We start from the raw sequence: 14959 nt of genomic DNA, 5'->3' as shown, positions 1-14959 counted from the left end.
CTGAAGTCCCTTCCCACTTAGCACGTGACTGTCATTGTCTCCCTGGCCCTCCTGATGCCAGCAGGTTCAGGACAGACAATAAGGCCCCTGTCCTCCAGACTCTGGGTCCGTCCCAGCACACAGAGCTCACATCCCATGAGGGGCCCTGCAGGAAGGGACAGACGGGTGTTTCAGGAAAAGACGCTACACAGCTTCACAGTAAAAACATCCATAAGAACACCTCGCAACATGGAACGGCAGCCAGGTAGGAGTTTCTCCTACAGGACTCCTACAGGTTAGGCCGAGAGGGACAGGACAAGACGCTGCACGAGGTGCTTACACTGGGGTCAGTGAACACTCGCTGGGCAGTTGCTGAGTGCTGGGCCCTGTGCTGCAGCTCCCCACATGCATCCTCGACCCCCAGCCACGCTTTGTGGTCCACATCCCACATTCCATTATTTTTCTGTATCATATTAAACCTGGGTTTTGAGCCCCCACTCACAAGGGAGCTGAGACAGTCCATCTCCATCTTCTCTGGCTCCCTAGGGTCATGTCACGTTCTATTGTGAGAGTTTCCCAGGAGCCTGGAGAGTAGGGCAGGGCTTCCGGTCCTTGGTCCCATCTGGTGCCGATGAACGGATCTCCGTCCCAGCCCACAGGATCCTGTCAGAGGTGAGCAGCTTGGAGCCCTGGCCACACTGGGGCACTTCCCCAAAACAGCCATGGCCATGGCTCCTGGGTTCCGACCGCCCACAACCTCTTGGGCTTCCTGGAGGGTGGTGAATATATAACCCTGCTTCCTCACCCCTTGGGAACAACTCCACACTGGCCCCCACAGCACCCCAGAGGAACTGAGCCCCAGGTGCCCATGGGGACACTTGCTTGATACACACCTTTATGGGCTGTCTCCCTCCCTGCCTCACTTTCCCCCTCTCCTACCAGTGTCTCCTGGCATCACCTCCCCTATCAGCTACCTGCACTCAAATCCTGGTCTGAAGTTCTGTTTCTAGGGAACCCAAACCAAGACAAGTATTTGCTCTGCAGGTACTAGCCCAAGGGTCTTACGGACCTTCACTCACCCAGTGCCTCTCCTATGCTGCTCCCACTTGGCAAGTGAGGAAACAGGTTCTCACAGCTCAACACGACTACCAAGCAGCCCCTATGCATTACCCCGCACCGCCTCCCTCTACTCTCTGCTCCCTCATCACTCCCCCAGAGTCTCCACCCCCCGGTAAAGAAGAAGAGAGGTGGTCTTCTGTGCCAGCCCCCTTCCGATTTGCACCCTGAAACACAGGAGCCATCCGTACACCCCTGAGGCAGGAGCCGCAGATCCGGAACTCCAAGATTCCAGCACCTTCCTGGGCTAGGAGAGGGAAAAGTCCTCTGCTTCCCTCTGAGTCTTAGCAGCAGCAGCAAATGAAAAACACCAAGTTATATCTCAGTAACTCTTTCTGCCTTGCAGGAATTATTGTCTTACAGATGAGAACTCAAGTAACACAGAGCTGATGAAGTGGTGGGAACCCAAACCTCACCCACTTGCCCCAGCCTCCCACCTGAATCCACAGCAGGACAGTGACCCAGTTTTCTTTTTTTTTTTTTAATTGGAGTACTGTTGCTTTACAATGTTGTGTTAGTTTCTACTGTACAGCAAAGTGAATCGGCTATATGTATACATATATCCCCTCTTTTTTGGATTTCCTTCCCATTTAGGTCACCACAGAGCATTGAGTAAAGTTCCCTGAGCTATACAGTAGGTTCTCATTAGTTATCTATTTTATACACAGTATCAATAGTGTATATATGTCAATCCCCATCTCCCAACTCATCCCAACCCCCCCTCCCCCTTGGTATCCATATGTTTGTTCTCTGTTCCTCAAAATAACAGTGACAACTAACAGCCTCTATTCCCTGAGGGCTACTCAGTTCCCAGTACAGTACTAGACATTTCCTGTGGGTTAACTTTCCCATTTTATAGATGAATAGACTGGGGCTCAGAGACAGACAATAATGATGTCTTGTACCTCTCTGTGTCCTTCCCAGGGCTTCCCTTTCATGGAGGAGACCCCCAGGAAATCTCCCATCTCTCAGCAGAGATTAGTCCATGAGGTAAACATACAGAATTCATGGTGCTCCAGCCAAAATCTTTCCTCCTATCCTGTTTAGAGAGGCCAGATCTTGGAAGGGAAGGGAGACCTCTGTGCTTCCACCAATATCCTGCGCCAGCCCCTAGTGACTCAGATGAGGAAATTAACCCTAGAGCCTTTCTCTGCTCAGGCAGGAGGACAGCACTTGGCAGTATGTTGAGACCCAATTGACAGAAATGAGGGGGACCTGCCAACTTTTAAAGCATCTTCCAACCAAAACGTCCATGATGATGATGCTGAGATCCTAGAATAAGTACATCCCATCTGAAATATGGCACCAAACCATACTAATATCAGCCATTGACTTATTTATTTATTTGATTGCACTGGATCTTAGTTGCGGCTCATGGGCTCCTTAGTTGCGGCTTGCCAGCTCCTTAGTTGTGGCTTGCGAACTCTTAGTTGCGGCATGCATATGGGATCTAGTCCCCTGACCAGGGATCAAACCCAGGCCCTCTGCACTGGGAGCCCGTAGCTAACGTTGCCCTAGCATTTCCTGCATAGCTGTTGTCTTCCAGAACCAGCCCTTTCATCATCAGCCCTTCTGTGCCATGTTCCAGCCCAAGAATGGAGTTTAACACCTGCCCTAACCACAACTCTGACTGTGAAAGGGAAAGGAATTATCCACAAGGAAAATCTACAAGCCGCCTAGAGGTGAGTCCTGCCCACCATTGAGATGACTGCGCTGGACAGCAGTTAATGAAGGAGTGGATGCTGACACAGTCAGCTACGTGCACTCACAATGGTGGCGTCAAGATTCTCATGGAAGAGGAGGTCTGCAGAGCAGTTTGGTTGGGAGTGAGGACTTGAGGTCTTGGAGCTGCATTACATAGTAACACCAAATTTCCCTTTCACTGGATGGCCAGTTTCCTCTCTGGGCTCTGATTTCAAATCCCAGTTTTGCCACAGACATGCTGTGTGACCTTGAGTAAATCACTTAACCTCTCTGAGTCTCCATTTTCTCATCTATAAAATGGAAATTAAAATAAGCAACTTTTTTGGAACATCCACATGAATTGCCCCAATGAATGTTCACAATACCAAAAGACATAGATGGATTATTATTCCCATTTTGCAGACATGAAAAGTGAGGCTCAGGAGGGAAAGTAACTGGCCAACATTTATACAGCTACTGAGTGACAGTGGGGATTGAACCCAGACCTGTCTGGCTGCAGAGGCATGGCATGGGTGCCATATATGAAAAGAGCATGGGGAGTGGCCACAATGTGGTCACTGGGCCCCTCCCAGGCCTGCCTCTAGCCCTGCTCTCCTCTACACACACCCCAACATACATCCTAACTCCCTTGGGTCCTGTGACTGCTACATCCTGCAACAGGAGCCTCCTCGGGCCCCTCCTGAGAGCTGGAGGCCCTGCCCCAGGCTCCATAGCACTGATGTGGCTCCTAAGGGAAAGGGCCCACCCCCAAAACCACAAGGCCCCCACCTACTTCCTCCCTGGGGTCTGTTGGCCCAGGACCAGAACCTACCCCTAGGACCCCAGTGACTAGCCCCATCAGTTTTGGCCAGAAGCCCCTAGCCTTCCGGTGCCAAGAGGACCCCTCCCTCCTCTGAAGGGCTCCACTGAGCACAAACCAGCCAGGAGGCTGGACTTCCTGCCATGTTTCCACCCACCCGAGCTTCAGAGCTCGGGTTATAAAAGTTGTGCCTTTCTGAGAAGCTAGTGACAGAGCCCCGGGAGAGATTCTGGACAGCCCTATTCTTGGAGAGGTAAGGACAAGGAGGCTAACATGGGCATTTCGCAAATATTTCTTAAGTACCTACAATAATGTGGTGATGTGGTGCATAGATTCTCAGCCAAACTGGGTTCCAATCCAGGCTCTGCAGCCACTACCTGTGTGACCTTGGGCAAGCCATTTCTCCTATCTGTGCTCATTTCCGTAAAATAGGCCTGCTATCAATGACCCCAGACCGTTATGGTAAGGATTCAATAATGCAACAAAGCTTGTAAAGCTCTCGGCATAGAGCCTGCTACATAGTAAGGACTCAAGTAAAAGTCGGGGCCAGTATGATTCAAGACTGGTACGAGATGGAGACAGCTGGGGGACGGTGTGAAGTACTAAGGGCAGGAAGGGAGGAGAGACCTGACTTGGGTGAACTGATTAAGTGCCTAACATGGGCACTGGCTAAACACTGGTTGGATGAGTAGTGGATGAATTTAAGATCAGCCTGGTAGCAGAATATGAATAGTTAATGCCATGAGTACACATTTCCCAATCCAAAATTCACATCTGCAAATAAACAAGAAACTTTCTTCTTTTTAGGACCCATTTTAATCACTGTTTTGAATTCCTGCCATCAAGCAAAAAAAACTGGATGTTGCTGATTTGAGACGATGCCAGGATGTTCTCAGGCACTCCAGAGTAGGCTCAGCCACTCTGGGGGCTTTGCCCAGAGGCAGCATTTACCCTCTGGGTAGTGTCTTCATGGGCATTGGGGTGGGGATGTGGTGGCTCCTTAATGGGCCCCGCTTACGCTGGCATCTGCCCTGGACGTGTCTGTATCCAGTTGGCCTCTGCCTTGCAGTTCCAAAGGCTGCATCTCCTGGCAGCACACCCTTGCCCACCTGGAGCGCCCCCTGCCTGCAGGCTCTGGGGTCCCAACTATGCCGCTTGGCCACCTGGGCTGAGGCTCAACAGGCAGGAACCAGTACAAACGTACTGTTTGAAATACGGAAGTATTTCCCTACTAGTTGGTAAAGAGCCATGACTTTAAGCCCCCCAGGTGCCTACCCTGGCCACTATGGAGCTTCCCCCAGGACCCCCAACCCTTGTCCTCCTCAGGATTCAGAAACCTCCATGGTTTTAATGTCTCACAATGTCACACAGCCACGTTAACAGCTGTTGGGCACACTGCTTGCTAAGTGCTTTGTGCATATTGAGTGCATTCCCCACAACAATCTATGATTGTCCCCCATTTTACATATGAGAAAACTGAGGCACGGAGAGATCAAGTAACTTGCTCAGGGTCACACAGTCTGGAAGTGGCAAAGCCCAGAATTGAAGAGAGCCCACTTGAGAGGGAAGGACATTTCAGGCAGAAGGAACCGAAAGCACTAATGTGAGATGGTGGGGGTAAGGCTGTGTTCAAGGACTAGCAGATCTAGAGCGAGGGGGAGAAGAGAGGGAAAGAAAGCTGGAGAGATGGCTCTAGGAGAGGCAGAGCTGGGAGAAGCTAGCCAGTGGCTCCCCAGTGAGGTGGCCAGTGGGGTTCCCAGCTCTGTGTCCCCAGGTCCTGGCCAGGAGGATGCTGCTGTTCTGGGGGTCACTGCTATGCTGGGGGCTGCTGCCCCAGGCCCCAGGGGAGGCCCAGCACCTAGTCTTCTTGCGCTTCAGCAAGGATCAGCTGGAAACAGGTAGCTTTTTAAGGGGTGGGTGGCAGGAGGCAGGGACTCAGGGAAGAGCAGGGGTGGAAGGTGATACCACCTCCCTGCTCAAGCCTTTTCCTCTTCTGGCCTCCCCATCACCAGCAGCAGAATTTGCCTTCCTTTGCCCAGAGTTGACCCCATCCTTCCTCTGCTCTAACACTTGCTGTGGCTCCCTAGTACCTTCAGGAGAAGCTCCAAGCTCTTCATCCTGGTTTTCAAGGCCCTGCCTCTCCAGCCTCTTCTACCACCACCTGCCCTGACCGCCCCTATAGACTTTCCAGCCTCCTTCCTTTGCTTGTGCTATTCTTTCTCCCATTCTCAACACAATGGATTCTGATTCACCATTTAAGGCAAAGCTCTAATAGTCCCAGTTTCCCCAGCAGGAGTTTCCTTCCACTGGGTTCCCACAGCCCTTTGGTGAAGCTTCATCTATGGCCTTATCCAAGCGTACTGTACTTGTCCTGTCTGTCTGTCTGTCTTTCTGTCTCTCCCTAACTCTTGGCTGTGAGCTATTTTTTATCCATTCACCTCCTTCCCCATTCAACACAGTCCAACCTCACTGATCTTTCTGTTTCATATACTCACCAGGCTCATTACCACCTCAGGGCCTTTGCATGTGCTGTTCCCTCTGTCTACGTTGCTCTCTCCCCAGGTCTTGCAATAGTGGATTTCTCCACTTCATTCAGGTCTCAGCTCAAATGCCTCCCCTTCAGAGAGGCTCTCCCTGACTACCCTATCTAAAGTAGACCTTCCCCCTAGTCATGCTCCAATCCGACTCCATTTTATTTTCAAAAATTGCCTTGCTTGCTTATCTGAGGGCTCAATTGTTTTCTGTGCCCGCCCCCACCCCCCCCACCCCTGCTCCTAGAATGAACCCCACGGGCCCTGAGCCCAGAAGAGAGTAAGTGCTTCATAAGTACCTGTTGCTAAATGACTGTCTAAATCGCTGGCTCGGGGCAGGTGCTGGTGGGCCTTTGTTGAACGACTGAATGAAAGGTGAGCCCCACCCTGAGGAGGGCCTTGTCCTCAGACATTTCAGGCCTGCTCTCGAAACACCATGTCCTGGACCGTGTGGCCAGGATCCCTGTGATGGGGGCCACAAGTGAAGGAGTCGCCATCCTGGACCACCTGCCCTTCGTAAGAGAAGGCCTCTCCAAAGAGAGCAGTGGGCTTGATCTGTTGCTGGTCTGGGACCTGCTCTCGGGGCAGAGCTTCCCCCTGCTGGGGGAGCTGCTCCAGTTGGGTGGGTGAGTGGCCTTCTGGCTTTTCTTCTCCCTCAGAAACAGTGTTCTCACCTTGTGGGTGGGTAGGAGGCCCCAGCGTCGTCGGAGCTTTTCTCCAGCCTGGAAAGCCCTCAGCAAGTACATTTTTATTGTCCCTAAACCTCTTGAAGCCACTTGAAATCCTCCAAGGAACAAAGCAGAGTCTCAACCAGGGATCTTAGCCTGGCAGCCCTCCAACCCTCCACATTCAGCTTATACCTGGGTATTGCAAACTCCCATAGTATTTTTTAAATATTTTAGTGACTTGCCAATATATAAAAATCTGGAGTGTTTTAATAAAAATCCAGATTTTCTGATTGTATTAGTTTGCTAGGACTGCCATAACAAAATACCACAAACTGAGTGGCTTAAACAACAGAAATTCAGGAGACTAGAATTCTGAGATCAAGGCATTTTCCATGTCTCTCCCCTAGCTTCTGGAGGGTTGCTGGCAGTCTGGTTTTCCTTGGCTTGCAGAATCATCACCTGATCTCTGCCTTCCTCTTCACTTGGCAATCTCCCTGGTTGTGTGTCTCTGTCTGTGTCCAAATTTCCCCTTTTTATAAGGACACCAGTCACATTAGGCTAGGGGCCCACTCTACTCCAGTACGATCTCATCTTAACTACATCTGCAACAACCCTATTTCCAAATCAGTTCACATTATAAGGTGGGGATTAGGAACTCAATATATGAATTGGGGGACTTCCCTGGTGGTCCAGTGGGTAACACTCCATGCTCCCAATGCAGGGGGCCTGGGTTCGATCCCTGGTTGGGAAACCAGATCCCGCATGCATGCTGCAACTAAGAGTTCGCATGCAGCAACTAAGAGTCTGCATGCTGCAACTAAAAAGCCTGCATGCCGCAACTAAAGATCCCGTGTGCCATAACTAAGACCCAATGTGCCCAAAATATTTATATATATTTATATATTTATATGTATATATATGTATGTATGTGTGTGTGTGTGTGTGTGTGTATATATATATATATATATATATATATGAATTGGGGGGGTGGAAGGCAGACACAATTCAACCCCTAATAGCAACTCTCTCTATAACAAAGATCTGGCCACACCTGGCCTGACCTCCCACGTGGCAATCATTGGTGTAGGATCTGTAGTCCCTAAGTCAGTCCCCAGACACCTCCTCCTCCACTCCCTTTACATTACCTGCTTGGCCCTGAAGGCAAATGAGTTGGAGACTTCTGGCAAAATAAGTACCAACATAAATGAATGATATTTATGTAGGTTGGGGCAGGGGTTCCTGCAAGGTCAACTATGTAGCCACAGGTAGGCCTCTGAATCCATCCCCCAGAATGAGGAGGGAGAGCCAGATGGGTCCTAAGATGATAGAGTCCAGAAGAAGTTTTCTGATGGGGGTGAAATGAAATGAAAAGCTAGGGCCTGGGGTGGGTAGGGGTGCTTCCCAGAGAGGCCTGGGAGGAGGGTGCTAGGCCCAGCACCCACACCTGCCCCAGCCCATTCCAAGGCCTAGGACTAGCCACCACTCACCCCTGCCTGTGCATTTGCACCACCTCTACTCACCCATCCTGGCACAGGGCATCAGCTTGGGAGGGCCGTAGGAAAAACCCCACATGGTCCAAGTCATTCTTCAAAAACCTCTGGAAGGTGCCATGGTGGAGGCAGGCATACAGCCTTTGGGGAGCCCAACCCATCCAGGTCTTCCTCCAGCACTGGAACTTGTTGCTGCCCACTCCAGTGGGCACCAGGTAAGTCACCAGCTTGTATCTAATGTTCAAAAAGTACATAAAACTCTGGGTTGCTCTTAGCTCAGGGAGATGCGAGGACCTGAGGCCATCATGGGGAGCAGAAGTTTCACGTCCTCCTTCTTGGATGCTCAGCAGGGCCGGTGGTCCCTGAGTGGAAGGCGGTGGGATCACCAGCCGTCTTGCTCTCTCTGACTCCTGCCTGCTTGCGTCTTTTTTGCAGAACCCTTATATTTGAATTCAGACCTGTTTAATGTGCACGGACAGGTCCTCCACTGTATTCTCCTCATTTTGTAGAGGGTGACACTGACGCCTGGAGAAGGAAAGGGACTTTCCCAGGTCTTCAAGGCTTAGAGGCTGTAACTAGAGCCCAGTGTTCTGCAGCTGGGCTGAGGGTCAGGGAAGGGGTTGTCCCAAAGCAGCCCCCACCCCTCCTGGGGTCTGCCCCTATTCTAGCCAATACAGACACACTCCACAGAGTCACAGGGGCCTTACCAGGCCATGCAAACAACACCCCCCAATCCACTCACAGGTTGGTCACAGAAGATGCCAAAGGCCCTGATGTCACCCTACAAATCCTGACTGACAGCTTGCTGCAAGTCACATTGCGAAGCAAACTGTACCTCTCGCTCTAGAGGTGAGTGTGTGCTCTGGGGGCTTCCTCTCCACCTCCCTCGGTTGCCATGCAAGGCTAGCAAAATTCTGCTGCCTATGTCACCAAAAGGGTTACAATAATCCTTTCCACTTGGGCATGTTTCAAAGTCACTTTTTTGTGATGGGGAAACTGAAGCACCAAGTAGGAGAGGGACCTGCCCAGGATCACACAGTGAAATCTGCAGCAGAGGCTGAGATAAAACCCTCTGACTTCCATGTCAGGGGACATGTGCCCCATCTGAGTAAAAGGCAGATGCTTTCATGGGATGATCCAAGGAGGGTCTGGTTCAAGCTCACCTTGGGGTCCACCACGCCTGGACGCCAATCCCACTTACCATCCAGGCAACTTGAGTAAGGGTGTCTGTCCTCTGGGCCTCATCCACAAAGTGTTATGATCAAGTCCCCTACTGCCCTTGGCTGTTGTAAGAGTTCACTGCTAATCTAAGAGCTCAGACCGCTCACTAAACTGTGGAAGATGATGCCAACCTGGGGTTGTAAACACAACAGCCAATAAAGGGAGTGATTTGCACATGAAACAGGAATATTCTTACATGCCCCTTAGGAATATGCCCACTGTTTTTTTTGTGTGTGTGAAAGATGGCATTTTTTGTCTAGCTTCCCTTTTTAATAGAAAAGTGAGCACAAAGAAATATTTTCTTCACCCGGATGTGGGCACAGAGAAATATTTCTCTGCTATACAATAAACATATCATCACCCTTATAATGATGTGCAGTAAAAATGCAGCTTGACCCCTGGCCTGGTGGGGACTGTAGCAAACAGGAGAGGATGTGGCCCATCTCAAGGTCACATCAGCCGCCTGTGAGGATGCTGGCCGAGAGTTTCCAGATCTTTTAGGTTTTCCAAAGTTTGAACCCTGTATTTTTAATGAACTCTTCCAGTTTTTCATTTGAGCCCTCCAGACAACTGCAGGCCCCACCAGCCTGTGACTTCTGGACTCAGTCTTGGGTTGCGGCTTGGAGCCTGCCCAGACATGCTGCCCCTACAGGATCCTGCGGTTCAAAGTCACCAACAACATCTGCATCGGGGTACGGCTGGAGCAGACGGGGAACAAGACCAATGTGGCCTTTGAGGAGTGCCACACCCCACCAGGATACCTGAGCACTGAGGTTCTGGAGCAGTGAGTACCTACCCCCTACCACTCCTGCACCCAGCCCTTCACTGAGCCTCTCCCCAGAGAGTCTCAGTCTTAGGCTGCCTCTCCCCAGCCTAAGCTGTCTAGAGTGACCAAGGGTGTCAGGGACACGGTCATCTCCAAGACCACCAACTGTACACACCACCCATCAGTATCTCCTGCCTTCACATTGAATGTTATGGCCAAAGTGTGCAGCCACGCAGGTCAAACCTTGGCTTGGCTGCTCGCTAACACCAGGAGCCCTGGCCAAGCTATTTGGCTTCCAGGAGCCTCAGTTTTCTCACCAATAAACAGGATCACAGAACTCAGCCAGCACGGGGTGGTTGTGGGGAAGAGATGAGCTAACCCCTGTGAGCTACTTAGCACAGAACCTGCCGCATAAAGTGGCCATTGCTTATGATTCTTAATATATCTAACAAAAAAGCCACCTCCTCCAGGAAGCCTTCCATTAACTTCCACTCTGGGATTTGAAAATCCCAGAGACCTTTATTAGAGAGAGAAATAAAGCAAGAGAGGCATAAAGGGACAATCAGGAAGAAATAAAGTGGAGGAGGGCAAAGTCTAGAAGAGAGAAAGCAAGAATGGGAAACAACAGAAAAGGAAAGGGGAGAAAGAGGAGAGAGGAGAGGAGAGGGACACCAGGCGGGGAAGGAAGCAGCCACCCTGAGCTTCCCTGTTCACAGGCCCACTGGGGCTTTCCTCAGCCCTGCCCTGGACTCCCCTCTCTGGCCTCAGTCTCCCCTTCCATGGTGTCTCAGACCCCACCTGCTCTCCCCGCCTCTAAAATGGACCCCCTCTGGGTGAACAAAGCTCTGGGTTTAGTGACAGATGTCCTGGATGAGGCATTGCCCTTCCTCCTACAGAAGATAGTAAGTTGCTCATTCCCCCCGCCCCACCCCCTGAGAGAGGGGTGTGACCCCATGGGACAGCCCCTTGATCTCGCCCTGACCTCAACAATGACTCCCTCATGCCTTCCCTCCAGGGGTGTCCCCTGGCCACAGCCCTGCTCAACTCGCTGCTGGAAGACCTGTTACACATCACTCTGAGTTCGTAGCTCCCAGCCAAGGAAGGGGCTTATCTGCTGTCCCCCTACTGTGTGCCAGGAACTCTTCTAGGCTCTGGAAATATGATGGGAAATAAAACAGTCAAAGCTTTCCCACGGGGAGCCTACTTCCTAGAGGAGGGGGAAAAGGGCATTATGCCTTATGACCTTGGTAAATCATTTCCCCCCCCGAGCCTCAGTTCCCCAGTCTGTAAAATGGGATTAATCACAGGCTCACAGAATGGACTGTTGTGATAATACATAAAACCTGGCACAGAGTTATGGCTCAATAAATGCTCATTGTTACAAGAAGCTGAGGCCCAGCCCACAATGAACTTCAAGCTAAGCAGAGAGGGAGAAGAAATTTCTTGCTGCTTCAGTGCCTCTCCATGCCCTTCCCTCCATCCCCCAGGGAGGCTGAGCCCCAGTTCCATTTCCTCATTGCAGCCCCAGCCATCTCCGGCCCGGAAGATTTCCAGCACTATGTCACCAGCACAGAATTCACGGAGGAGGCCATCCTGATGAAAGTCCAGGTGAGCAGCCCCTGGCCAGGGCAGACCCTCTGAGGATGTCCACTGGTCTGGGGGAGAATGGGCACAGAGGAAAATGAGGTGGGGCTTCTCTGGATAGGAGGCAGAGGAGAAGGAGCAAGCGAAGGAAGTGGTGGGCAAAAGAGGAGGAGAGAGGGGAAGGGAGAAGAAAGGGCAGACCAGGCAGGCCCCACCCTCTGGAGCTCACACTGAGCCTGGGAAGTCCCGCTCAACCCTGGAAAGGTGGAGAGGCCACGGGGCTGTATGTCCCACAAGTGAAAATTAGGCTCCAACAAAAGGGCAGATGGGGTGGCTCAGAACAGCAGGACCGCGTGTAACACCCAGCTGGAAGGGACCCCTCAGATGGGGAAACAAAGGCCCAGAGAAGGGATGAGGCTGGCTGCCCCTCTCCTCCACGGGATGGTAGCAGGTGAGTCAGGAGGACAGGAGGATTTGAGTGGATAGGAAGGAGGCACTGTTAACAAAGTCACGGAGAAAAGAATGGGGTTACATGAGGGAGAAGCAAAACCCAGCTCCACCTCTTACCATGTATAGGATCTTGAGAAAGTCACTTCACTCCTCTGGGCCTCAGCTTCCTCATCTATCAAATGGTTTCCATCTCATGGTGCTGTTGTGAGGTCAAAATGAGATTGTGCCTGTAAGTGTTCAGCGCTGTGTCTGGCACATACTGAGCCCTCCATATGTTAGCTGTAACCAGTTTTTGCCTCAGGAGACTGTTCCCTCTGAATTTCTCCTTCCTCCTTCATTTTTCTAAAGCTTATGATCCCTGCAGCCCAGGCCAGAGAGCCCCAAGGCCTGACCACCTGGCCCCCAAGCCCCTCCCAAAGTTAGCCCCGGGCAGCCTGGCAGACCTGGTCTTTTCACTGCAAACCTACAATGACATCCTGTCCTGCCTCTACACCAGCAAGGAGATACATGTGAACCTCCAGGACCCCATGGTGAGTGTTTGAGAAAAGTACATTACTGCTCTACTTTTCACATGAAGAAACCAAGGCCCAGGTGGCATAAGTGCCTTCCTGGGTGGGCCTAGGTAAGTCACTTCCCCTCTCTGGACCTCACCTGGAGAACTCTTATTCAGCTTTCAGAACCCAGTATAGAAGTTCCTTCTTCTGGAAAGACTTCCTTGAACACCCCTTTGTTGTTCCTCTCTTCATAACATTTATGCTGCAAACATGTATTGAAGGCCTACTGTGTGCCATGCCCTGTGCACACAGGGTCCCTGCCCTTTCACAGATCAAAGTCTACTGGAGGAATAGAAACTGAACAAGAAAACAGATAAATAAAATAATGTATCTTATTTATAATAAGCAGAGCAATGGATCAGCAAGTGTGTGGTGGAGGTGAGAGAGCTATCCTGGACACTGTAGTCAGTGAATACATCTCTGAGGAGGTGGCCTGAATGGTGGCAAGGAGGCGCACACACACACACACAGACACACACACACAGACACACACACACACACACACACACACACACACACACACACACACACACACACACACACACACACACAGAGAAGTCAATGGGAAGAGCAAGTTCCTGGACACTGTAGTCAGTGAATACATCTCTGAGGAGGTGGCCTGAATGGTGGCAAGGAGGCGCACACACAGACACACACACAGACACACACAGACACACAGACACACAGACACACAGACACACACACACACACACACACACACACAGAGAAGTCAATGGGAAGAGCAAGTTCCCAGGGTCGATGAGGGCATCACATGAGGGAGAAATACACATAGATCACTGCTCAGAAGCCCCCAGCAGCTCCTCATCGTGCTCTGAATAAAGTCAAGTCTCCTCTCTGCAGCCCCAGGGCCTCGTGAGATCTGGCTCCTGCACACCTCTCTAGCTGTGTCTCTTCACCCACTATGCTCCAGCCACACAGGATGGGCTGATGCTCACCTCAGGGCCTTTGCACATGCCATCTCCCTGCCTGGAACACTCTTCTCTCCACTGTTGGTCTCTGTGCGAATGTCATCACCTCAGAGAGCTGCTCCCTGACCACCACATGTAAATATCTAAAGTAAGCCTTTTCTCTCTCCCTCACCCAAAACCCTCTCTCTCTTTCTACTCTGCTCCCTTCGAAATACTGATCTCACTGTGTGTATGAGTAAAGTTATATATGCGAAGTTGTATATATACATATACACACATATGTATATTTGTGTGTGTTCATTTATTTAACTTTGTGTGTTCACTGTCTCTCCAGTTTGGGGACGGGGACTATGAACAGTATACTCTCTGAAGGGTACACAGGGTGTGCTCAGTAAACACTGAAATATGAAATCCCAAGATCTATATCTGGAAGAGATCTAATGTTATTGCTCCATTATTAACATGGAGAAACCAAGGCCCAGATAGGGAAAATGACTTTCCCAAGTCACCCAGCAGGTAGGATCAGGACTGGAGCCAGGGCTCCTGCCTCCCCATACTGTTCCCTCCTTTCCACACAGGTGTGGCAGCTCTGAGACTAGAAGTGAACCCTGTGATTCCATGTCTACAGAAATTCTTACACCAGTGGATGAGGGTACATGTGCAAGGGTGTTCTTTGCAGCTTCACTTGTTACCGGGTGAAAAATAAAGTTAACCTAGGTGTCCATCAATAGGGAATTGGTAAAATAAGTCAGGTAATGGCTATATAAGGTGGAATTCTATGCAGCTGTTTAAAAGAAAGGGGTTGTTCTATATGTACTGATGTTGAGAGGAACAAATAAGGTGCAGGACCATCTGGTTAGAATGTTCCCATCTATTCATTCTTCTATGTGTGTAGAAAACAGTCTGTCAGGATATACTCCAAAATGTCAATAGTGGTTACCCCTGAGAATAGGATTTAGGAGAAAAGGGGAAGAAGTGTTGGGATGGACTTTCATTTTTACTGTATACATTTTATAGTGTCTTCTATAATGATTTACGACTTTCAAAAATCAATGGATTGGGGCTTCCCTGGTGGTGCAGTGGTTGAGAGGGCCTGCCGATGCAGGGGAGGCGGGTTCGTGCCCTGGTCCGGGAAGATCCCACATGCCGCGAAGCAGCTAGGCCCGTG

General features: G+C 50.7%; 1 protein-coding gene across 1 annotated transcript; it reads left to right on the top strand.

The window, feature by feature from the left end:
• The first annotated feature begins 5387 nt into the window (after nt 1–5387).
• BPIFA1 (BPI fold containing family A member 1) lies at nt 5388–14384 on the top strand. The gene is given in 9 exon segments (XM_060030959.1): nt 5388–5496; nt 6539–6755; nt 9032–9136; nt 10161–10291; nt 11091–11176; nt 11290–11353; nt 11797–11889; nt 12657–12838; nt 14370–14384. Coding segments are annotated over 9 exon segments (1002 nt in total).
• Nucleotides 14385–14959: the final 575 nt, after the last annotated feature.

Source organism: Delphinus delphis, chromosome 15, assembly GCF_949987515.2.
Source record: "Delphinus delphis chromosome 15, mDelDel1.2, whole genome shotgun sequence".
Classification (NCBI taxonomy): domain Eukaryota; kingdom Metazoa; phylum Chordata; class Mammalia; order Artiodactyla; family Delphinidae; genus Delphinus; species Delphinus delphis.
Note: the sequence above shows the minus strand (reverse complement) of the source record. Positions and strands in the feature narration are given on the sequence as shown.